General features: G+C 44.6%; 1 protein-coding gene across 2 annotated transcripts in view; it reads right to left on the reverse strand.

Moving 5' to 3' along the window:
* Positions 1–25833, reverse strand: part of arnt2 (aryl-hydrocarbon receptor nuclear translocator 2) — a 54162-nt gene that overhangs the window by 17627 nt on the left and 10702 nt on the right. For both annotated transcript variants that reach the window (XM_056412569.1, XM_056412570.1), the window contains exons 2-11: positions 25523–25637; positions 21856–21903; positions 20555–20768; positions 19060–19273; positions 15551–15653; positions 11317–11382; positions 10071–10156; positions 2980–3056; positions 1285–1419; positions 81–155 (exon numbers count right to left, since the gene is read on the reverse strand). In XM_056412569.1, the coding sequence (XP_056268544.1) occupies positions 81–155; positions 1285–1419; positions 2980–3056; positions 10071–10156; positions 11317–11382; positions 15551–15653; positions 19060–19273; positions 20555–20768; positions 21856–21903; positions 25523–25637 (1133 nt within the window). The remainder of the gene's footprint in view (positions 1–80; positions 156–1284; positions 1420–2979; positions 3057–10070; positions 10157–11316; positions 11383–15550; positions 15654–19059; positions 19274–20554; positions 20769–21855; positions 21904–25522; positions 25638–25833) is intronic.

The following is a 25833-nucleotide window of genomic DNA, read 5'->3' on the forward strand; positions in this document are numbered from 1 at the left end:
ATGATCTCCCCATGATATGACAAAAAAAGACACAAAAAAGAAGTGTTCAGGTCCAAAGAACCGCTACAGTCCCGCCCTACCTGTTGGAAACTTTCTCTCAGGTGACTCTGGTCCTCAGGATGGCAGAACTCCAGAATATCTTTCCCCAGCAAATCCTACAAGACAGGATAACAATCGGTTAACAGGAGTTCATCCTCATACACTGTTTGTTCAACCAAATAACTACACAGAAACAAAATACTGCATATTGCATTGTGGGAATATGATGTCCACTTATTGGCTTTCTTCAATTAAATAAACTGGTAATTACCATCAAGTCTTAAGTCTGAATGTCGTTGTCATACAAAGTGATTCAAACACTGAATGCAAACCTTCTCCTTGAAAGGTGAGAGGTCATTGCAGATGTTAGCTAAATGGTAGATGCTTAATTTGTAAAAGTAAGATAAATATAATGTTGCAGCAAAAGACAATAAGGACTACATGAACTGTGCTGCTGCCTCTTGACCAGGTCATCATTGTAAATGAGAACTGGTTCTCAATTGATTTTACCTGGTTAAATAAAGGTCAAAAAAACAAAAACAAAAATATTCGAGTTATCTCTTGGAAGCAGAATCCATTAGTTATGAAGCAATGTAATCTGTGATTCGGGTGATTTCCTCTCAGCGGTTTCTTGTTGAGTGAAAGGAGGAGCAACAAGATGCTGACTGGCCACAGTAATGTGTTTCAGACGAGTGCAGGCAGGACACATTTCTCATCCTGGTCTGCTTATTTCCACTGTCAAACCGTAACAGAACTCATCATGCAAACTAATGCTCAGTCATGGAATGTGTTCCTTATGCAGAACAAGAGTAGTACGTCTGAGGCCGTATCGTGACTAGGGTTGGAATGTTCATTGTCTGCACGTGTACCGAATTTATAAAGACATTTATCAAAACAGCAGGTAAACACGGAGGATATGTTTATATCAACAGACAATTATACCGGGACCAGATGGGAAACCAGGGATGGTTCAAAGATGTATAAATAATCTTAAAGATTGTGAATGTATAATATATTCCGATGAAAGACGCTTTCAAATGAAGAATCCGCTCTCTCTGCAGTTCAAATAAAAATTATGATAACCCACTTTATTCGGGAAATGCTTATAAAAAGACTATTTTGGCAATTTATCGTATATGAATACGTTGCAAATTTCACTGGCATGTAACTTAAAATAGATAACACTCCTGTCTCTATTATGCATTAAAATGACATTATCAGTCCCTTTAATCCCTCTTAGCTAACCTGAGGCTGATAACCAATGACGTTGATGCAGCGTGGGTCCACAAAAGTGATGACACCATCCGAGTTGTGCCGTGACAGGAACTCTGTGGGCACAGACAGGCCGTTCAGATCCATAGAGACCGGAGAGCTGGTCACCTGAGGGAAGATATATAGACATATTTAATAGAGATGCGATTGAAACCAGTCCATTTTTAGCTGAGCTCACAACCGGCGAATGGCTGAATGCTTATAAATCCTTTTTTTGCAGACAAAAACTCTGAAAAAAAAAAAAATCTGAAATGCGAAAACAGTTAAAAGAAATAGTTTTTTTTAGTGCTGTGAAAAATAACGCGTTAACTCAGTTAATTCAATTACAGGTTTAACTAGTTTTTGTTTTTTAACGCATTTAACGCATGCGCAGAATGAGCTTCCAATCCGTCTATTGTTGGTCGTCTCGAACCAGCAGCATGTCATTCTGTCTCTACGTGTGGCGTTAACACGACTCCGATCTCCGTCTCGCGCGCCGCAGAGCTCGGATGCCGGCGTGTGCGCACACATCGGGATGAAAAAAAGTCACTTGCACCCCCCCCCCCTCCCCCCCGTCAACAACTCTCGGCTCGCACAGCAGAGCTCCGATGCTGGCGCGCGCACTGGTGAGCAATGCAGGGCTCTCAAGTGTCACGGGCTCTTAACTCACGCACTCCCGCCACACATCGTATTTCTCACGCTGAAAAAAAACTCTCGGCTCTTTAATGTTTTAATGCAGGGGTGCTCAATATGTCGATCGCGGTCGCCGCAGAGCTTCGATGCCGGCGCGCGCATCGCTCTGTCGCGCGAGCCGAGAATTGTTGACTGGGGGGGGGGGGGGGGGGGTAGACGAAAATTACAGGGTGACGGGTGGAGATTCCCCCCTGTTATAATAGGGGAAACACTGGAGTTGATAAGCGTGTCTTCTTGTCTGATCAATACGCAACTGTGAGGTGCGCGAATGGACCGAGCGGCCAGCTGCTGATCACTCACTTAACGAATAGATGGTGCGCGCGCATCGCGCCAAAAAAATTTTTGGAGCACCGAAGACCCATTTTGACCCAGGAAAAACCCTGAATGTATATATGTGATTAATCATGATTAATCCACAGAAACCTGTGATTAATCTGATTAAAAATTTTAATCATTTCACAGCCCTAGTTTTTTTACGTCTGTACACCGCTCATAACTTGTTGAGAATATGTCCGAACAGAAAATAAAAAAAGCAGTGGAAGAAAAACGTAATAATCAGCCACTTATTTTTCTGTAACTCATTCCCATCATGCTGCTCGGGGTTCAACAGCCAACGTTAACAGACGTTGCATTCACTTAAATTATGATGCGTTCAGGCTGTACTCAGTAAAAATGAGCATTGGGAGATGTTTTAACGATAGTTTTTTGTGAGAAACTTAAATACATCCAGTTCATTCCAGGAGATGTTTTCAAAGAAATATATAATAGATACTCGATATGAATTATATCACTGGGTAACTATTCTTGTCAACTATAGTTGTAATTGTAGTTAAGAAAATGGGAAAAGCGGTAGGTCAAACTTTTTTAAAAAATCGCAATTCTTCACGGTTGAAGCCATTGAGATGCCTGGGTAAAACACATCAAAACATACAGATATTATATTTTTCGCTTTTATTCAGGGAAAAAAGGTCCAATTGACCGTGCAACGAAACACACCTGCAGTCTTCCGATGGCCACAAGGCAGTATTTTCCAGTCTGACCTGCCTCTGTGTCTTCTTCTGGTATTGTCATACCTGGTGGGGACACAGAGAGCGAGAAGAGTAAGAAGTGGAACAACAGGGAAACAGACATTTCTTAAAAAGTCAAAGCACTTCATTTTCCATATCCTTGAACTTTGCAGAAATCTCCCGGCTGACAAAGCCACTGCTCCTCTACGCTGATTTAAAAGTCATGTTTTTACGATTAAGCCTTCCAACTGAACGTAAGTTTCCAAAATACCCTGACAGACTTCATTATAGCAAATATTCAAACTTGGTCCTCTCCGTCGACCAATAATTCAGTAAAAGAGAAGGTCAAGGGAGTCAAAGACACAAACAGACATATCAATTCCATTTCCCGTAATAACTTTGCTGTTTGTTCTGTGTTCCGATCAAATATAAAGTCATATTAGTTTCAGTCCCGATAGCCACGTTCACGCCAGCGATCCTCTTTGACCTCCGACCACCAAAAGCCGATTAGTTCACCATTGAGTTCAGTGGAAGTTTGCACTAAATGTGATGGATTCCTACCTCGTGTTCCTGAGATGTCACGTGACAGCTGCGTGTGCACGCGCAGATGGACAAACTAAAAACACGAAAGCCTCTGGCCACCACTGTTGCTGGCGGCATTAACATGGCACTGTTAAATTTCTTTTGAAAATCAGATTTCAGAGACAGAATCGGAGATGTTCCTCTGTCTGGCCCCACAAATCAAACTTCAAATGGCCCTCGACATAATTTGATGGCGCGCTTTTGAGAATGCACTTTTTGCCTTGCCAATGGCCACATAGCGTGTTAGTGAGCTCTGTCACACCACTGCACAGAGTGGACTGAGTGTTTCTCTCGCGGCAACAACTTTGAGTGACACTTCATCTCTCAATTGGTTCACGTAATCTCCGCCCCACTAGTTACTGATTATATTGGTGAAGTAGCTTGTGAAAAATATGGAACGTGAGATTCAGTATGCTGTTACTTCAATGTGTCAGATACATATGTAATCAGCATTTAGTTCATATAAATAGTGGGTAAGATATCCAATATCATAACAACCGCTATACGGGTTCTGGGCTGAAAGAAGACGGATCGGGTCCACTGATGTTACTGATTTCACAACCAGTTTACAACCCCCTCTTTCAAAGCCTTTTCTGGATTATCCCAGACACACGTGCACGGCTCATTCCAAGGCCGGAGGAAGGAAGAGTCTACCAAAACAATAAAAAGTCTGTAATCGCATCCAGATTGCTGTTTAATACGCAGTAATCAGAGAGCAGAAAGAAATGCCTTCCAGTTAACAATAACACGTTAGCATTAAGTCGGCAAAACTCCGTCCTGCCTCGTGGCTACATTCCTCTCGTCTAACGGTTCAGTCAGCAGCATCTGTTCGGGTCCTCACTGTTATCCATCTGCAATTAATGAGTGCGTGTGTCTCGCCTGATGACTGCTAACCAGCAGCATTGTGCCCAGAACATTCCGAGGATTATATTTAGTGGAAGGAAGTAAACCATATGTCAGTGATTTCAAAACACACACGGCGTGGTTATATATGCGAGTGTTAGAACTTACAAATGTTCAAGAGGCTATTTAATCCTGTGATACTTAATGTTGTTCAGTTCCATCATCCGCGTTTAACACTTGAGCCATCTAGACACCTGCTCTGAGGCCGTGGGGGTGCATTCCAATCCACGTCTCTGTGAACACCGCATAGTGTAATGGAGAGAGTCATCGGAGGTCTTGTGTTGTTGTAACAAACTGGCGTGCCTCAGATCCACAGGATATAACAGTTATACTGATATACGCTATGAGCCAAAGTTAAACAAAATACTTCTGATCATAGCCAGTGTATTCTTACTTTTTTTCCTACTACACCTTGAGGGCAGATTTTGGAAAAATATTGCAAGATGGTTTCAGTTGATATTTGGAACAAGAACGGAAGGTAATTCTACACTTTTCTGCGTTGTTCTATTTATTTATATTGTCGAGATAAATATGTCTGACTTCCCTACCTGGACTGAAGGCTCAATAACACAAAGGTGGAAACATTAAACTCCTCTCTGCTGCTTCACCTACATGAATGACGTGGAGTAGGACGGGAGCCAGAGCCTTCAGTTATCAAGCTCCTCTTTTACGGAATCAGCTTCCACTTTCAGTCCGGGAGGCAGACACAGTCACCTCATTTCAGAGTAGACTAAAGACGTTCCTCTTTGATAGTCTTATAGTTAGAGCTGAATCAGGTTCACCTGGTCCAGCCTCTAGATATAGATAGATAGATAGATAGATAGATAGATATATACTTTATTAATCCCTGAAGGAAATTTCGAGTCCAGCTAGTAGCAGCACACAAAAAAAAAAAAACAAAAAATAAAGAAGGGTTAGGGTTAGGTCTGGTGAAGAGGGTGAACTGCTTAGAGCCTCAGGCAGCCGGCAGGAATGTTCTCCTGTATTCTCTCCGGCAGCGGAGCGTGAGCGAGAGAAATGAGTCTGTGTCCCTGTCCTGTGAGGGTGTGGGGTGGTGGTGTTGTTGTCCAGGGACACCAGTTTCTTCAAACTTTCTCTCTCCACCACCTCTCCCAGGTGCTCAGCGTTCCAGGAGCTCAGCGCCGGCGATCCTAACCAGTTTGTTAAGTTGTTTGGTGCTCGGCTCTCGATGCACCCAGCAGACACCCCCAGCAGACAATGGCAACACACGACTGGTAGAATAACTCCGACATCTTGCTGCCAGCATCTTGCTGCGCTGCACACTGGGAAAGCTTTCGACTCATCCCCTTCTTGTACACAGCCCATTTGTACACAGCGCTGGTTCCAGCTCAGTTCCTTCCTTCGACCCAGGCCCGGCTGTACTCCACCATGTCCACCATCTCACCACTCCCAGGACCACTCCCAGGACACCTCCTGCTGTACTCCCACCACCTCTCACCATCTCTCTCCACAGCACACGCTCAGCCGCAGGTCTGGGCCCATCCCACACTCACACTCACTTACCACTCCTCCTCTCCTCCCCTCCCTCCCACCCACTCACCGACCCACTGCAGAATCATCAGAGTACTGCTGAGATGGCATTGTCATCATCTGTACTGGAAGTCACTCACAAGAGGAAGAAGAGAAGGAACAGTTCTGGTTGTACATCACTGACCACCACACTGCAGACAGACACACCAGCACCTCATTCTGCTGTGGTGCTCATGACAGCACATGGTGATCTCAGACAGAGGTGGGTGGTGGCCCACATGCCAGCGTCCACTGCTTCACACTGCCTGCTCAGGCAAGCAGGCTGGCAGGTGCTGGAGTGACTCAAGAAAGTGAGAGATGCATCGGAACGCATTCAGGTGCGGTGCGAGTGCGAGTCTCGTTGCAGCAGATGATGATGGCGTCCACCACTCCCACATGAGGCTGCGGTGTTGTCGATGAGGGTGTCCAGGAGTGATTTCACACCTGCCGGGGGGGGGGGCACCAGCCTCTCCTGGGCAGAGTAGGGAGTTCCAGGTGACAGCACCCACCGGTAGGTGAGAGGAGGGACAGGGGTCGGGACCGGACCAGGACCAGGACTTTGAACTTCCACAGCACTGACACTTCCAGGGACTGGCTGTGAGGTTGAAGAGGCGCTGTGGGGCTGAGGACAGCTGGGCGGATCAGGACCTAGGACCCTGGGGGGGATGCCATCAGGAGCTTCAGCTCTCTTCCACTCAGCTTCTGCCAGTGTTCTCTCACCTGGTCAGTCGACAGTCTCAGAGGGGAGCCAGGGGAGTGTGGCTCGGGAGGGCTCGCAGAGGGAGGAGGTGAGAGGGGGGGGGGACAGAGGGGGGGAGGGGGAGGGAGGGTGTGGAGGTGGATGGAAGGACTGAAGAGGAGGGGCTGAAAAGACCCTCCATCTCAAGCTCCACCAAACCAGTTCTCTGCTTGTCTCCTCCTGGCTGCCAGTTGTGTTGTTCCCTCAGAGTGTGGCCTCCAGCTTCCTCCTGTCTCCACTTCCCTGAGCTGCTCCTCTGGAGAGTCCTGGCTTCTTCCCTCCCTTGCCCTTGTCTCTTGACTTGAGCTTAGCCTCTCCAGAGTTCCTTGTCAGGTCAGCTTTCTTCAGCTGGTGTTGTTGTTAAGCAGCAGTCATAGAGTGTTTTGGGGTGTCCCCGGCTTTCCCGTGATGTTATGGTGGTGATGTCCGTGATGGGATGATGTATTGTCTACAGAAGTTGATGTATTCCTCCTCGTTGACGGTCACCAGTCCTGGTCCCAGTCCAGGATCCACTCACAGCAGTCCACAGTCCGTTCTCAGTCCGAGACCCTCCTCACGTCCCTGGTGGACACCAGGCCCTCAGGACTGGTACCTGGTGACATCAGCCTGTCAGTCGGGATACTCCAATACCTGCGTCAGCAGGTCCAGGTCATGAGACCAGCTGCCGGGGGGAGTGTGTCGGGATGTTTTGCATAGTAGTATCCAGGCTGAGGTAAGTCCAGAGTTTTATTGTTCCTGTTGGGCAGGCTAGTTGGATGCAGAGCAGACACAGAGCTTACCCAGTGTGTGATTCAGCAGACCAGTGATAGGAATGGCGATGGTGTCCACAGTGGTGGGATGCAGACAGACAGTGGAGACGTGCAGTGCTCCACAGCAAGCGCAGCCAGCTGACGTGCGCACACAGGCGGCACACCGCCGGACGGATAAATCCTCGCGGCATACAACTCAAGCGCACACCACCCGCTCTTCTTGCGCTGGGGCGCATGGTCAGCTCGCACAGTACACACGGTCCGGGTGGCACCACCGCTCATTCACATAAACCTTCGCGTCAGTCTTCTTACCAAAGAAGCCTCCCTCTGCTGGCCCGCGGCTCCCATGAAGCCGAGCAAAGACGCGCCAAGACCGGGAAGTCCCGCAGCTCACCCCTCCCAGCGAACACAAAAGACTGCTCTTTCGGAAGACCTCCCCGTCATTATTAGCGCAGGCAGAGCAGCCATCCTTATTCGCCCGCCCCTCAGCTGGCACACCGCTCTTTCGCCCGGCGCCGGTCTCCGTAGCTCCAGCGCTTTAGCCCTCCCTCTGACACCCGCCCTCAGGCACAGCCCTTCTCCGGTTCTCCAGCGCGTGAGCACAGGATCAGCATAAGTTCTCCAGACAGAAAACCGCCTGCATCGACAAAGCGCGTCAACATAGTAGCCGAACGTATAAAGAAAAAAAAGCAGCTCACTCACCGATTCAAAAAGTAAAAGTAAAAGTAGAACAAAAAACTTAAAGAAAATGGTGAAAGAAAAAAAGAAGAGAAAACAAAAAAAAGAGAAAAAAAAAATTTCCTTGCTATAGGCTTATTGTCAGGATCTGGAGTTTTTGTGTCTTGTTTTATTTTGAAGTCCCCGTCTCTCGTGTCCTCTGTTTCCCTGCACTACCTGTCCCTGTGATTGTCTGCCCTGTCCCTGATTGTTTCCACCTGTGTCCAATCACCTGCGCCTTCCCTGTGTATTAAAACCCTGTTTGTCTCATTCCCCAGTGTTGGATTGTACTGTTTAGATCTTGTGTTGTTGACCTGTTACTTTGTATGTGTTAAGGAGATTAAAGTTCCTGTCGGCATGTGGGTCCCCCCTCTCTCTGGCTACAACAGTCGTGACACTTATAGGCTGCTGAGCTGCTCTCTCCTCCTCTCCCTCCTTACGGATGAATTCATGTCCTATCATTGCACATTACTAACTCTACTTCTTCCCCGGAGTCTTTGTGCTTTTTCAGCACACAGGTTTACATGGATTGTGGTTTTATCTGGACCCTGGTCCTGCCCGACACCTACTGCTATTATTATCAGTATTATTAGTTGCGTTGCTCTTAGTATTGCCAATACAATTACTGATTGTATTGTCATAATTATTCTACGATATCCACTGTTGCTGCTAGGTTTGGTAGTTGTAACTTTCTCATCATGCCGACTACTACTATTATATAATAATTTCTGTCATATGCATTAAATGTGTTGTAACTCTGTTACGTTGTTTACTCTGTACACATGACATCTATTCTACTTCTGTCCTGATAGAGAGATCCTCCTCTGTTGCTCCTGAACCAATCAGAGGTCCTGGGACAGAGGATGCCGTATGTGTACAGATTGTAAAACCCTCTGAGGCAAATTAGTCATTTGTGATTTTGGACTATACAAAAGACATTGAATTGAATTGGCAAGTGTTACATGTGTATCATACAATACATTGATTGGACTGGTTACATACAGGAGAACTTTGACAAAAATATTTTCTTATCACAGTGAAATCATGTCAGTGTTGGAATGTACTGTAACACATGTGGATTCTGGCTGTGCAAACCTTTTCATACGTTTCAAAAAACAGGTCTGGATTTGTTTGAGATTTTTTTTTACTGGGTATCTTCTGACCTAATTTCAGGGTGTGGGCCGGACCACAATATGCGAGTTTGAGAAGAGCAGCAATTTCTGCAAAATATACTCCCGGTTCGCTCAATAACAAATGTGAGGAATTCTGCCCTACGGTGATATTTAGAGGCAGCATGAATTCATAAAGATGAAGCTGCAGATATGCTGGGTTGTATAACTCTATTTGCTGAGTGTACAGAAACTGGAACAGAAAGGAGGGTCAGATGAACACCTGGAGCTGGGTTAGGGTTAGGGTTAGGGTCCCTGGTAGGGGGGGACACACTCCATCGACAGGCTTGTTGTTACAGCAAACACCTGTGCTGTCAGTTAGGAATTGTGTCGGCCACAAGACCGACTGCAAAAACACTCCAGCAGTCAAATTCAGACAAAGACAACGATATGAAATGTTTGCTTCGCACCGTGGCTCACGGGATGGAGCAGTCTCACGTCAACAGAGAACACAGACTTTCAACAAAGCCGCTCTGAATGCTGTGGCTGCAATAGATAATAACCACACAGGCTGTTATAGATCTGTGGTGGAATCCAGGTCCTGATCCAAAACTATGCACAGCTGCTTTAGGTTAGACCTGGCTTCACTCTGAGCAGGGACTCATGCAGGGAGGTGAAGTTTGGGTTAAGCGGGGGTAGAAACCAGAGCGTCCAGCTCAGGGAGTGTACGTGTGTGTGTTTGTTTGTTTACCTGCAGGAGGCCAGGCTTTGATGTAGCCAGTGCAATGCACCACAGAGTACTGAGCCTCTCCTTCTTTTGAGGGTCCGAGGCCATTCCTGTCCATCACGAACATGTACAGCCACACACGCACACCCAGACACACAGACACACACACACACACACACACACACACACACACACACACACACACAGACCCAGACAGCAGCATGTTAGGTTCTCAGACACAGCTGTGTAAGGACTTAACAAAATTACAGGCTCTCTCAGACATGTGATGCTCAGACTGCTTTTAGTAATAGCACAAGTAAACAATATACATATATTATTCACACATTTTTAATGCTGCATCTATACACACTTTATATAAAAATCGAAAATCGTACTATATGACCATGACAGAGTTGATTATCATGACATAAAAATGGTTGTGTCCCAACCTGCTACATTATTGGTGCACTAACTGCTAAAATCTGTTTAGTTCCTTTGATATCGATCATCTTCACTCCAAAGAGCACGGCCTTATCTTTGACTGAGTTTTAACTCTAGCATATTTTTGGAACAATGTAATGATTGATTTGTAACCATACCCGAAAACAGGCAGATTGTTTTATCTACATAAAAACATAACTAGAAATAACAGTTGTTTTTTTAAAGCCCTGAGCACGGCATGCAGCACTTCCTGTCAGACTGCACACAACCAATACAATCTGCACCAATCAGACGATTTGGATGGCCTGAAGTGCATAAACCTGCATTATTTCTAACATTTAGAGTAAAAAAAAATAGACCATAAAGCAGGGTGTGAAGCAGGGCGGGTGATTGACAGATCTCTATCACGGCATTGTCTGTATTTTCATCGACAACTTTAATCCGTTCATGAAGCGTTTTTACTTCTTGAGAGTGGAAGCAAAACATCAAGATGGCGACGGCACAAAAGCAGAACTCAAGTCATCAAAACAGTAGTCCTCTGATCAGAGGTGTTTGTGACTGCGTGCACTTCTTCTAAACAGCCTGTGCTGTAAGCGTGGGTCAGAACTGGAGGTGACCCACATGACGTCAACATGTTCATCCACTCCTCTCAGCTCATCTGGATGCAGCGTGGCAGTTATTATCTGAACATTTTTACAATCACCTTTGAGTTTATCTGCCGGTTGTCAACACCGCAGTAACTTCGGAACGGGATTTTGAAAACCGACGGGAGCCTGCCCTCCAGAGAGCAGAATGTAATTACAGTGGATTAGAGCGGATGTTCCCCTACCTGTATCTCTTCCTCATGTTAGACAGGCGGTTTAGGGAGATGTGATCCAGAGGAGCGGTGCCGCACCTGCACGCAAACACAAGGCGAAGACGGAGGCATACATTACATTCCAGTGGCACATGATGCCGGTTAGTGGCTGCTGACGACAGGAGGAGGCGGCACACATACAGCTGCTTGACAAACAACGTCCACCACGTACCGACACAGCTCACATGAGCCACTCTCTACGGGCCGTGAAGAGAATGTGGGTGACTATTCCATTGCTATTATACAATTCAGATGATTTCCCACTGAATTACGCACACACAAACACACAAAACACACACACACACAGCAGTGCCTGTGCTCTCTTGACGCATTAAAAAACAATTACTATTATTTTTAAAGCACCTAGAAACAGGTAATGGTCCTTTGCTGCATGGTCTAGTTTTATAGTTGAAGGTAATCCAATTAAAATTAATCATACATTGAAACAATAATAAAGGTGTAAGTACCCCCCAAAAAAGGCTTTTGTATTGTTAAATTGTTTTGGAGGTCCTCATTTTCTCAACAGAATAAACATGCCAACCTTAATAATAACATGTCCATTTAAGAGGCTCCTTAAGTGCTTAGCACACAGGGGGTTCTATTGAGAGCAGTGGAATATAATATTCATATAATATTCATAACTGTTGATAAAAAAACATCCTGAAAATACACCAGGTATGATTGACAGAAAACAGGGACGATGTGTTGTCAAAAGGATGAATTTGAAAACAACAGCTGGAACTCAAATCAACTTTATCACAGCTGGCACTAAACATGATTTTCAAGAATGCTCATAACGATTTCTGAAACCCGATGTGGCTTATCGATATTGCTTGTTTAAAAAAAAAAAACATTAGTTCAAATCTCAGACGCAGTATGCTTACTTTACAAGGTTTTTAAAGTTTAGTGTACGGAAAGCTTTGCTTTTCATGACAGCCTCGCATGAGCCTGTTAAGTTGTAATAGTTTATTTTGATAACATCTGCAGAGGTCTTATGTTTTAAATTAATACATATGGAAAGATATTATAATAGAAAATATTAGGGAGAATATTGATATTGTTATTAATGTATGATGAAGCATAGGGCTAATGTTTACTCTATGCAAATGTAAATGGCAAGAATTAATGTATATTTGCATGAGTGACTGTATGTTCGTATTATAGATTGACGAGGCCGGTTGAATTCCGTCAAGTTACTTACAAAAACAAGGGACTTTTATTGTGAAAGTGACTTTAATGCGGACAATAACAAGACGGGACTCTTATTGTGAAAATACACCAGAAGTGACGTATTGACCGGGCTGGGGACATTGAGTATAAAACTCCGTGGATTAGAGAAATCGGGTCTCTTCCACAGGTATTCTCGACGCCGGAAGGAGGGCGGAGGAGCCGATGAAGATCACGATCGTGAGCCTTGAATGTTTGTTTTACCCTTCCTGCCATTAAATGTTGATAACTTAATTCACGCACGTCCGGAAGCCTGTTTTCCATCATTTGCGAAGTGCCCAGTTTCAGAATTACTTTACAAGCCCCACACGTGCTCATACTTTAATCTTTTGAATTGTGTGTTTTTTCCAAAACATAACCGCTATAGATGACGGGGCTGATGGGGCTCATCAACATTTGGGTCTAGTGTCAGAAAAACGTGATCGATGCATCTCTCTTCTTTTTGTTCTTCTGATCCAATCAGTGACTCAATATCATTGTATGTGTTATATTTACCATATTGCGTCCCGAGTGGCTACACTCTGTAAATGTCCTTTTGTTATAGCTGGTCAGCGTGTCGGGTGAAGCCCAAGTCAAACACGGCAGCCATTGCGTGGACGGATGAACTTCCTTTAAGGTCAGCGTCAAACAGTCAGACGGTCAGACAGTCAGACGGTGTTTTTCTCGTGGCTGAGCATTACATAACCCTGCCTGGATCTTGTAATGGCTTCCCTGAAATGTGCTGTGTTCCACTCAGCCATGTTTATATACGTGTCAAAGATGTGGTTGCGTTTTCACTGTTCTCTTGCACTTTCTTCCAGAGCGTCCCAGCAGCATGTTGTTTGAATTATGCAGAGCCTGGAATAGCAACAGGACAGAAGAACATGCCAGGCCAACAACAACTCCTCACAGCATGCCACGCTCAGGCTCTCGTGCAACTGTCAGCCCTTTGTGATCGATCCAAAGCAAGCGAGGCTCCAGCCAGCACGTCAGCAAGGAAATTGAAAAGTGATGTTATTTGGCTAAACTAACATGAGCTGCCATGAGCCCTTGAGGCAGTCGCAGCTGCTTTCATGTAGTTTGTAGACAATGAGTAATGAGTTAACCGGGAAATCCCGACATCACAGCCACAAAGGAAGAGAAACATTTAGCAGGACACTGGGCTTGTAAAGGTGTTGATAGACGGAAATCATTATTAGAATATAGAAAGTGTACATATCTATAACGTAGATGTAACCAGCAACTGCTGGGGAGCAGAAATATTCATGCCATCACGTCAGGATAGAAAGGCACATTGCTTGTGTGGTGTTTATTTATTTAAAACGCAAGCATGAGTCATATGTTATTGCTGTTTGGCACTTAATTTTTTTTTAGAAATGTACACTTTTATTCATCCCAGTGGGGAAACATGTCTGAGAGTGGTCGTCCCGTAACCACAAGGTACCCGGTTCGTTTGCCCATTTGAATACTATGACTTTACAGGTACCTTTTAAACTAACTTCATAATATAAACGAGGAGAACTAGAGCCATGTGTCAGATTAACACCTCATTCAGTAGTCTACTGTTCGGGGGCCAGTAAAGTCAGTAAGAATTGGAATGGATCCTGAGATACTATAGATGTCATTTTGTAATCTTAAGAAACTGGCCGATATTATTGTTGTTGCTGTTATTGTGTTTGTACAAGACTGAAAGTTGATTTAGTAATATGACCAATCTTCACAAGGTCTATTAGTAGTTTTGTTGCGGGGTGTTAAAGCAGCTATATTTCCATAATTACAATGAAATGTGTATTTATATATATATATACACATATGTATATTGCTTTGTATCTCACTACTAGATCTTTCCTCTGTCTCTGACTCACCCTGATAGTGCTACACAGGCCTTCATATCATCATTAATTGTGGGAATAACAGCCTGAAAACCACCATCAATCACAAATGAAACACGATGTTAAGGCGTGTGGGACTAATTAGAAGTAGGACTCCTGAATGTTCCGTGCCGCAGCGAAAAGAAACAAAACTGCACTCACGTCTTTGTTAGGGTCTGATGTCACTTTGTGAGCGACACAGCGGACTGGCTGCCACGTTACACCAATCCCTGTCGGCCAACTGTTTCAAAGCAGTTGTGTTCTTATATCAGAGGCTCCATTTATTACCTTCGCATTGAAAATGCGGAAGGTTGTGTTTTGATCGCCGTATATTTATTTATTTGTATGCGTGTTACTCGCATAACTCAAAAGGTATTAAACCGAATCGCATGAAATTTGGTGGGATGATTGGTTATTATCCGGGGACCATTTGATTAGATGTTGGGATCGATCGGGTCAGTCACGAAAAGGTCAATATCTTCTTTTTACCATAGCGCGGTCAATTTCTATCCAATTGGCATGCAACTAATGCCAAAATGTTCATAATTCAATGCCCAATCTTGTGATATGCGTAGGTATGCGCTCTACCGAGTGCCCGTTCTAGTTTTCAACATGCATCAGTAATTTCACTCAGAAAATAGTGACCTCTCGGGGTATACCCAACTAAGTCAAATCGGATCGGTCAAGTCTTGCCTATTGTCGACTGATTGTCGAATCATATTTCACATGTCATATTTCATCATATGTTTTCCACATTGATCCATATTCTCATGAGCAACACTGTTCGGGGTCACCCGTAGTGACCTCAACTCAAGTTCTCACAAGCAGCTCCGGTCTCTAAGCCAAGAAATGGCCTGCAGAGGGTCAAGGAGGACGGGTCAGTGAGAAACTACCCCCGACATTCCAGGCACATACGCATACGCACATGCACACACACACACATACACACACGCACACAAACACAAACATGGACGCATAACGTGGCGTTAATCAAAGTGTTGTAAAATATGCATTTGAAGAACACAAGACAATGTCAGACTTGCTCATGACTGCAGATCGCATAGTTCCGGATGGACTGCTCACTTTGAGTCAGTCAAAAAAAAAGAGATCACACAAATCAAAACGCACACCTCATGCGGCAGATGAAGGACCGCCGGGAGCCCATGCACATCCTCATGGAGGACTGCTGTCCCTCCTTCTTCACTGTTCCCGTCTTCAGGTCCAGAATGCGCCCTGTTGACACAAACGGCAAACACAATTTAAATACCATGAACGTGTAGACCAGTAAATGCATTTTCAACAAACATCTGGGTTACTTCTTTGAACATGTATTCAGATGACCCGTATGTGTCTGCTTGGGTTGGGACTCAAACAGACTCACTGATTCCCTTTAAGATCAAAGCCCAACAGTTGTGGTTTTTAACCTGTTGACATGGATTCAGGAGCAGGGGGATGAAACGATGAGAACACACTGTCTCGCCCCGCCGGAGGCCAAACTGAAGCTGAGCAGTGTTTCCTACAGGAGGGATAAAAGACCTGTTTTGCTGTATTGGGGATGTGTACAACAAAAGAAGAAAGGAAAATGCTCCGTATTTCAGATGAGAATAGTCTATTGTTTGGCGAACAGTGAGCAAAGATAATTATCTCGGGGTCATGTACCTGGCTAGTGTCGTGGTCATTTTGCCAGCAGTTGTAAAGAACTTGGTGTGAACAGCGGCAGGGTCCCATCGCTGTACATCGGCGGCACATAGAAATTGTCCAAATAGTTTGGAGTTCCCTGTGACCACACATCAATTAAATGTCGGAAAGGATTCAGGGGAATGTGTTACTTCACAGACCAAAGTCATTCGGCAATATTTAATAACACTGCTTTATATCCATCTTATCAGAAGGAGTGTTTTAATGAATTTACAATGCAAGGCCCTTAGGGGTCTGATTTATCAGGCTGTATTGGTCCATTGGACCTGGCTGTGTCCTGAGCCCTTGACCCTGCTTCTTGCATCCAGCCTCTGGCCTAGACCTGGCCTCCTCCCCAATGGCCCTGCCTCCTTCTCTGAGCCTCTTTCCTTAAAGGCCGACCTCATTGGTCTGGCCTCTTTCACGATGACTCCTGCCTCCGTGGCCTTGCTGATGCCCTCCTTCTCTCTTCCTCCTTGTTTCATGGTTTGTGGAGGTCTGGATCGTGGTCCATGCCTACGACTCATTATTCATACGTTTCTTGTCATACTCATTGAATGTGTTGTAACTCTGTAACACTGTTCATTCTGTTCAACACATGACATCTATTGTATCTGATCTGGGGAGAGGGATCCTCCTCTGTTGCTCTCCTGAAGGTTTCTTCCCTTTTTTCCCCATGAAAGGGTTTTTAATGTTCTTTTAATGAGTTTTTCCAGATCCGATGTGAGGTCCTGGGACAGGGACGTCGTATGTGTACAGATTGTAAAGCCCTTTGAGGCAAATTCGTAATTTGTGATATTGGGCTATATAAAATAAACTGAATTGAATTTGACAAACATCCCACTGACATTTGTGTGAGCGACCGGTCTTTTCATCAACCAATTCTATTTACCGGCATTGAGACATTCCTGTGGAGTCCCAAAGAGACTGATAAGTGGAGCTGCCAGAGGAAACCTCCTCCAGGTCTCAACAACACAGAGCTCACAATGACCCTCAAAGTCTGGATTTGGTGTTGTACTTTTATAAAACTGTCAGCAAATTCTTACACTAGGGTAGGGGCCGTGAGAATAATTTGAAATCACTTAACAACGGGCACTTCTTGTGAATTAGTGAAACTATTGTGCAGAGGGCCCCAGAAGAACTCTCTCAAGGACCCCTCAGGGGCCTTATGTTCCTTGATTGTTTGGAATGAGGCCGACATCAGGTGGAGAAAGGAAGTGAAGAGCCTAAAGCTGGGCTTTGCTACTACAACACAATCTCCTGTCTCCATCATTAGAACTGATCCTTTCCAGATGGAAATGGAATTCTGAATATCTTGCAAATATGAAGGTGATGAAGGAGAGCATGCTGATGACCACGGTAAGCACATGACATCCCATCATGCACATCATCAACCACTAGACCGAAGAGCAACAAGCACATGCCATTCCCTCTCACTCAAACATTGTTATTCCTGCCTGATGCTGGGAGTAGAAAGTGTACTCATATACAGTCCAGGCATTATTGGTATCACATGTACAAATATGAAGCGCCTCTGCTTTGACCATTCTCTTTTAAGGCGTGTCTTGTGAGCTCTGTGCATGCATTAGAAGTTCAAAATTAAAATGTAATTATTATTATCATGACTTAACAGCAATGTTGTTTTCACACAAAGGAATGACCGAGCCTTCCGCTCACAGTGGCGATAACTTTCCAACAACTATGAAGTTCCGACCAGAGAACATCAGAGCTAAGGTGCCAGACGTTCCGCCGCACTGGAGCTGTTAATGCATTTGGAATTTCAAAAAGATATACAAATATATCCCCTCCTGTAACCAGAATATCACTCCATCCCACCACACTGGCATTCTGAAGTAAGCCAGTCCCACGTGGAAGGAGGTTCTTTTCTGTCTCTAGTTTCATTATCAGTGGGTCCAACCACAGAAACTCTATTTTTCCTCAACAGCATGAAAGGAGAAGTTCAACAGTTTGGGTCCTGTATTTATTTCCCTTGCTTTCTGAGAATGAGGTGAGCATCTACTGTTTGTGTCTGAGATACCAGGAAATGGATTACAAGATTCATAATTCTCACAAAGAACTACAGACAGCAACACCTGGTGTTCCAGGCTGATTCATGTTGTTCAGTCCTCCACATCAGTGAGCTGCAGGCTCACAACAAAGCTGAAAACACACAGCTTTAGTTCCACTGAATGAAACTTAACTCGGAGAATTGCTGGGACTCTAAAGACCGCGTATGTTTCTTGTGAATGTGTATGTGCGCACAGTGTATATTTTCTTCAGTCACAGATATACAGACTACTGTGTTATGTGGATCACAGGCCGGGCTAGGGACCCAGTGGGGTTCAGAGAGCCTCTGTGGAGGCTGCAGAGGAAGAGATTTAAGAGGCAATGCTGCCCTCTGGTGGGCACTACGAGCATGTGGAACATGTTTTATTTGACAGTAATAGAGTAGTCTGAGATGTTAGAGAAGTACTCAAGATGGTTTCTTGTAGTTATGAGGAAGGGTAAGACGGTTCCTGTCTGTTGAAATGACGAAGAATGTATTCTATTCATCAGTGAGTGTGTATTACTGGACGAGTGTCCACCTTGATAAAGATGTCTTGAGACGAGATAGGATAGGACACCGCCATGAGACTGGTGCCTGTTATCTGAATGAAAACCTTCTCCTGTGTTCGTGGCAATTGGTTTCTTTTGAGAAATGAGTCAATGTCGGGTTTTTTCTGATGAATAGAAGGCGCCGTTAATCTGCCCACTGAATCCCTGGGGATGAATAAAGTCAAATCTAATCTAAATTGCAGTCTGAAACCACAGTTGTGACAGTGATGGATCTCTTTCACAGCAGACATTGTGGTAATTGCAGGTGTAACTGATAACATTTAAAAGCTGGTTCCAGAGGGCCAGGGCTTTGCACACCAATAATGACTAACAGCAGTTGTATTCCTAGTGAGAGGACTTCCTCTACCTGTCATGGAGTTTTCTGAAGTGCTAAGCTGTTCCCTCAGCTTGTCCACATCGTCCGGGTGGACCTGTTCATACAGAGTGCTGCCAAACCACTCTGACTGGGGATGGTTCAGCACCGGCGCCACCGAGTCCGACACATATATCACCCGACCCGTCTCTGCGGCAACCACAAACAGGAAGCCGTCCGCCGCCTCCAGAATAAGATGCTTCAGTTCCTACAGGGAGCAGAACAAGACATGAGCTCACAGACATACACACACTACCAGCTAGGACCAACGACATGTACACTGATTACACATTGGAATAGTGTTAAAGATCTTTAATAGAAGACATCAACTCAAATGAAGCCGCAGAGTGCAAATGTCTGTCATAATAATCAGCTGGATCCACGCAATTGTTTGCATTTGCGATCCTTCTTTTCGTGAGTATGTGGGTTTAAATTTCTCCACACATTTCTCCAGGCACAGTTCACTTTTTTAACTTTATCTGAAAAAATAAGTCAGACTTAAAACGATTCAAAAAGATTGTGTCAGTGTTCTTAATGTCATTATTTCATTTAGGTTACTCATCACTGAAGTAGTTTTCAGGAAATATTTTTGTCATTTTTTTTCAAAAGTAGCAGCGCATTTACTTGAGTAGAGTTGTTGACTACTCCATCAACTACTGAACATGAAGCGGCCTTTAGCGGATTATTTTAAAGAAGACACAACAAGAGGTCCGACAGTGGTGGAAGAAGCACAAAGACGTTTTACTTCTGTCAAAGTAATATAATACCACCATTTAATAAAATCAACATTGTTACGAGGAGAAGTCATCCATTCAAAATCTTACTTCAGTTCAAGTATGTCAGTGTATCGTCAAGAAAATGCACTTAAAATTTAAAGTAAAAGTACTCACTGGGCAACCAAATAGGCTCTTTAGTGATTACATCATTAAATATAAATGTGAGATTATTATGATTGATGAAGTACCTTACAGTAATTTATATGAAGCGTGCTTTCATACGTCAGGAGGTTTCATTTACTATGTATATACTATGTAACTCCAAGGTACATCAACCAATCCACCCAAAAAGTATTCTGCATGATGCCGGTTCAGGCCTGAGCACATGGACATGAAGAATAGTTCACATTGTCATAGAGCTGGGGACGTGACGGCATCGAATTTAAGTCTGTGTACGTTCACATTGTCAAAGCGCCACCTACTGGCAAAAGGAAATTACCCGTTTTATATTATGATGTATTACTCCTTATTTAGTGGCTTGGGATGCTCAAAAAACACAAGCAACTCTGTACACACGTGTCAAAGGTGAAGGAAACCAAAAATAGTCTTTCAACATCATGTGTTTTGTTGTTTGAAAATGTCGCGCCACGTATCAAGCGTACAGGTCTCTGCAAATCAGCAAAATATTAGGGTGTGACGCCCATTTTAGTAAAGCAAGAAAGAGAGCAAGGATGTGTTTGTTGTGTATAGAACTGGGTCAGACAGTACAGTACCTGTTCGGTGAGAAAGGAGGGCTTATAGGCCCCATCGGTGGACGTGTTGCCAGTGCCCCTCATGGATTTCATATGGGAGACGGCCATACGCAGGATGGTCAGTTTGTCAGGCTTCCGAGCCAGGGCGCTGCAGGTAGGGACCATGTCCGATAGCTCGGTGATGTACTGGGTCATTTTGTTGCGTCGGCGTCGCTCAATCTCACTGTGGTTCTCTCTGAAACAGAGAAAAGAGCAGTTTGACACTTGGAGGGCCACGAGCCGGCCCGGCCAAACCGTCGGACCAGGAGATTTCTCCAATACTTCTCAACCTACAACTTGTTTTTAGTCTAAACTGAAGTGCTGGGGGCAGTAAAGTGGTCTGTAATATATTGTTGAGACACTTTTGGTTGAATGGCATTGCTTGCCAAATACTCATTCTTCAATTTGAAGATGCATATCTTCTGCGGGGGATTTTCTTCAGACCGCTGGAGGGACGGGAAAGTGAAGTCAAAGGCAAATAGCACTCAACTGAACCCCGAGCATGATTTCTACTGAAGCAAAGCTCGAATGTAGAGGAACTGTAATCTCTGATATCCTGTTCATTTACAGTTTTCACACTGTCCTTTCTCAGCTGTCTTCATTATTTAGCCTAAAGACACTTTGGGGTGGGTCAACTCCTCTCTGCGCAGCAGTGGATCACACACTGAGAAGCAGAGTGAACATAATAAGCTGCTGGGGAGAAGAATCAGCGAATAATGATCTAGTTTCTCCGAGCATATGTACTAAGTGCATGTACAGTGGCAAAGCCTTCACAGTGACAATGCGGAGCGTTCTTGTGGCCCAACAGATCATACATGTAATGCTACTGTCCATTATCAACAGTGCAGCTCCTCCTCACTGTCACCACTCAACTCAACAGAAACAGATCCACTGCTGTGTTGTCAGCTCAAGAATAAAGCACTTACTGTAATGTACATCCAACAGACTCACACAACATGAGAACAGAGAAAAAGGAAAATAAATCAAATGTGAGGGAGGTTGAGATGCAGTGACAGAGAAACCAAAGTCCCTTTTCCAAGGAAAAAGACAAAACGATGCGCAATGAATGGGGAAATGGTCATAGTCATGACTTCCATCTGACATTATGCTGAGATCAATGTAAAACCGAAGAAGACCGATGTTCCACTTTGGTTCCGTAAATTCACACTGTGCTAAAAACCCGTTGTTGAATCGAGTGCAATAAAACACTGTAATACTTCCGCGTCAGCAACTTTATTGTAGCATTCAGACAAAGGGTCGGTGCTTTCTTTTCACATGCTCACCTTGAAAATTTGCTCGGCCCCTCTCCGTCTTCTTCATCAAAGTCCATTCTGGGAAACAACCACAGGAAACCGTTACTGCATCTGTTAGACCCTCGTGACTGAATCCCTGTGTTTTCTAGAAGACTATACAGCAGGGGCCGGGAACCTATGGCTCGCGAGCCATATATGGCTCTTCCGGTGACGGCATATGGCTCCCAGACAATTTTGAGTTAAAAAAAAAAAATCTCCGCGCCCGCCCCCTTAAAATGTTCTCTATCGCGCCAAATTGCAGCAGAAATAATTAAAGGTCCTTTTCTTAAAGACGTCTTTGTTCTTTTATTAAACTTTATTAAACTAAACAGCCGTGTGTTATTAATCGTCTCTACACACCAGCATGTCACTTCTGTCTCTACGTGTCGCGTTAACACTTCTCGGCTCGCCGTCCCGCGCGCCGCAGAGCTCCGATGCCGCCCCCCCGTAGCATCATGCAGCACCAGAAGTCGCATTAAAAGCAAGACATATTTAATTTATTATACGTTAAAAATACTATATGGCTCTCAATGAAATATATTGAGAAATATTTGGCTTTTATGGCTTTCCCAGTCCAAAAGGTTCCTGACCCCTGCTATACAGCAATAGCGTTAAACAGCTGTAGACATCGGTTTGAAGCTACCGACTTCTCCCCCATCTGGCTCTGCTGCTGCAAAGCCATCGAGTTGTGTCCGCTGATGAATAAACCAACGCGTTCATCAGGCCAACGGTTGATGCCTCGTGAGGACAGAGCCAACGCTCTCATCTCAACGCCATCGCCTCGTCGCCTTTCCACTGTGACACAGTTTGAGCCAGTCCTCTGTGACGAGAGTTAGCGGAGTCGTCATGCTGGTGAAATAGACAACATCAAAACATCTCGGAAATGGAAAATCGGAGATCTGAAGGAGTCGCAGCATCATTTGGCTGTGCAGTACTTTGAGATAAATGCCTGTTCCAAGAGCATCTCAGTGTAACAGCATGGGAGGCTGTGAAACTGCACACACTTAAGTGTTGTACAAAAACCTTACAGCACAACCCGACTGTAATGGAAAGAGAAAGGAGTGACACAAATGGATCCGAGTCCTGTTTCCATCTCTCAGATGAAGTGCTGATTGTTAAACTACTCCTGATCCGAAACTAGTACTTCATCCTTTACTGCAGCCGCAGTCAAATCGGGAAATTGGTTCCGGTTCAGCCGTTGTCGACACAGCTCGAGTTCGAGGCATTCAGGCTCGCGCTGCGTCTTTAAAGGTGCCCGATCTATGGGCTGCATTTGCTTTCCATGAGCAGACCCCAATGTAAACATGTGAGTGCGATTGATCAGGAAGCGTATCAAAGTTGCTGAGAATGTGTTCTGTTTCATGGACGGCAGCCGGGTCGGCTGAGTTTTCACTAATCTGGTCATTGGCAGTCCGTTTAGTTCGCAAGTCGGTGGAAATGCAGCACGCCTGGCTGCGGCTGAGGAAATGGAACACAGCTGTTTTTTGGGTCGATGCCCAAATGTGGAGGCCACCTGTTTCGTAACAGCGATTGCCATCATGTTCTTTTTTTTGAGGAGTTGAAATAGTGATTTTGGTATCATCTGTATGTAGTGTCTGTAGAAACAGGTAAACCAGACGATGTATTCGGTCTCTAATCGCTCTCTCCCTCTGAAGAGAAAGTCTTTCAGTTCAGCATCAGAGGTCCACGGGATTCTGCAGGTTTGGTGATCCTCCAGAACAAGGTAAATGAGTTGAGTTACCATGGTGATCGAGCCAGGTTAAAGCAGAGCCACCTTAGTGACACTGAACTCTGACTTTAGGCTTATCTCACTGGTAACCAAGACACTCCTCCGGTTGCACTTGCACACACACACACACACACACACACACACACACCTCTGCTCAGTTTCTATGCATGATCTACCTGATGACTTGATGCACCGTGTCAGCAGCAGTTTATTTATAAGGGGGCAATGGAGAGGATTATTTTGTTTGTTGTCGTCTTGGGATCCGCTTACTTAACTACAACCTGGCTCATTCACTCACACACACACACACACACACACACACACACACACACACACACACACACACACAGCTTCATAAATAAAGCAACGACGACAGAGACATCCCTGTTGTCTCCCTGTGCCATGTTTATTTGGCATATTGCCTGGATCCAGTCCTGTATTATTAATTAATGTTTATGTAGGTCTAATGCATGTGCATGGGTTGAATGCAGTGCCAATGCTGGCCAATAGAGGGCCACGGGGCCTGGCCCCACACACCTCGAGCCACAACTTATATTAATAATATTGATAAATTATACAAATTGTCAATATTTGTGTTTGGGAGGTATGGAATATACCCAGTAATATTTGTAAAATAGGATATCTGCGCAAAATATATGCTTTTCCTGCACTCCCGTCTCAGCTAGCCGGGGCCAAATTCCTGCCCAGAAGAGACGGGTCTAAGAAGCAGTTCAGCTTATTACTGATTAAAGATATAAATGAGTGACATAAAATGTAGCCTCTGAGCGTCCTAAAATAGATTCGGCTTCGGGCCAAAGTCGTAAAACAGCTGGGCCCAGACCAACCAGACTGAATAACACAACAGACTGGCTGAATGGGAAGCGGCACATGAAGCTTCGAGAGCCCGGTGCACCAGGAAGGTTTGGTTAGCTGGATGCCTGTCGCGCTAATGCCGTATTTAGCTTTATAAATCAACGGGAACTGATCCAGCATGGACAGATACGGGAGTATGGGAGATGATGCACTTTTAGAATTAAATGAAAAAAAACATGAGAACACCAGGACACACATGGATGACTCCATCAAGCAGCCATATTGAGCAAAGTGAACGTCGCTACAAGCTGGATGATGGACACAGGATTGAAGTGAAGGAACACAATGAAGAGGTGGATAAAAACAGGCACACTTTAACCCTAACAAGGTTCATAGGGGCAGCTTATTATATAAACATGTTCTATTAGATTTATGTTATACTAGGGCTCCCCCTAAAGAGTAACTGGGTGGAGGTTGGTTCGTGACCTGCTTCCGCATTGGTCATTTGGCTCCAGATCAGCTGTTAAATTGCAACTGCAGTAGCTACGTTTCAACCAGTAGAGGGCAGTAGAGTCACTACGCACTCGGACCTGAATCCATCAACAATACAATGAAAAAACAATTTGTCAGCATTATAAAGAGGTTCAGTTCATATTTAATATCACTTTAATATTTCTTCTTCTTCCTAATGTGCTATTTTTGTACCATGGCTGACAAAAAACGACTCAAACAGCAACACCGCTACCCCATTAACCAGAGTGCTTACTGAACAACAGAGCATTACCAGGTTAATAAATAACCTGCTCCGGGATGCTCGTTTTCTAACAAAGCTGCTAGAAGCTCACTTGCAAGGACTAGTATTTTGAAAAGCCAGGTTAGTTGTGGCAGCTAGATGTTGTTTGTGAATCAAATTTATTCGTCACAAGCATGGTTTTCACATGTGCATGGTTTTCACATGTGCATACACACTTGAAGCTGTTAACTAAACGATACGACTGTACTGCCATGTAACGCATCAATGCTGGCGTTAGCACATGTGTAATATGTGACAGGTGTTTCTGCTTCTGGGGACTACTTGGAGTTATTTCAGAGTGTTTGTAGCGAGAAGATACTCACCCTATTCCCGATCTCCTCTTGCCCCCGCGGCCGGGCGCAGCTCCTCCCATCCTCACCTGGCCGCCTCCTACTGCCCCCGACATCGCCACTGTCCCTGGCAACTCACTGCCCATCTCTGGAAGATACAACACACCATTGGGGTTAGCAGAGGTATCACATACAGTGTTTCCCATTTCAACAATTACTTTAAATATTATGAACAGTGTCCGGACAGGTATACTCTGTTTTGTTGTCTGCAACTCTTATAAAGTGTGCTTCTGCTTGCTTTAAAAGTAAGTTATGTTTTCAGTCGCCATAGATCCTTCACTGAT

This window comes from Pseudoliparis swirei, chromosome 4, assembly GCF_029220125.1.
Source record: "Pseudoliparis swirei isolate HS2019 ecotype Mariana Trench chromosome 4, NWPU_hadal_v1, whole genome shotgun sequence".
NCBI classification, from domain to species: Eukaryota; Metazoa; Chordata; class Actinopteri; order Perciformes; family Liparidae; genus Pseudoliparis; species Pseudoliparis swirei.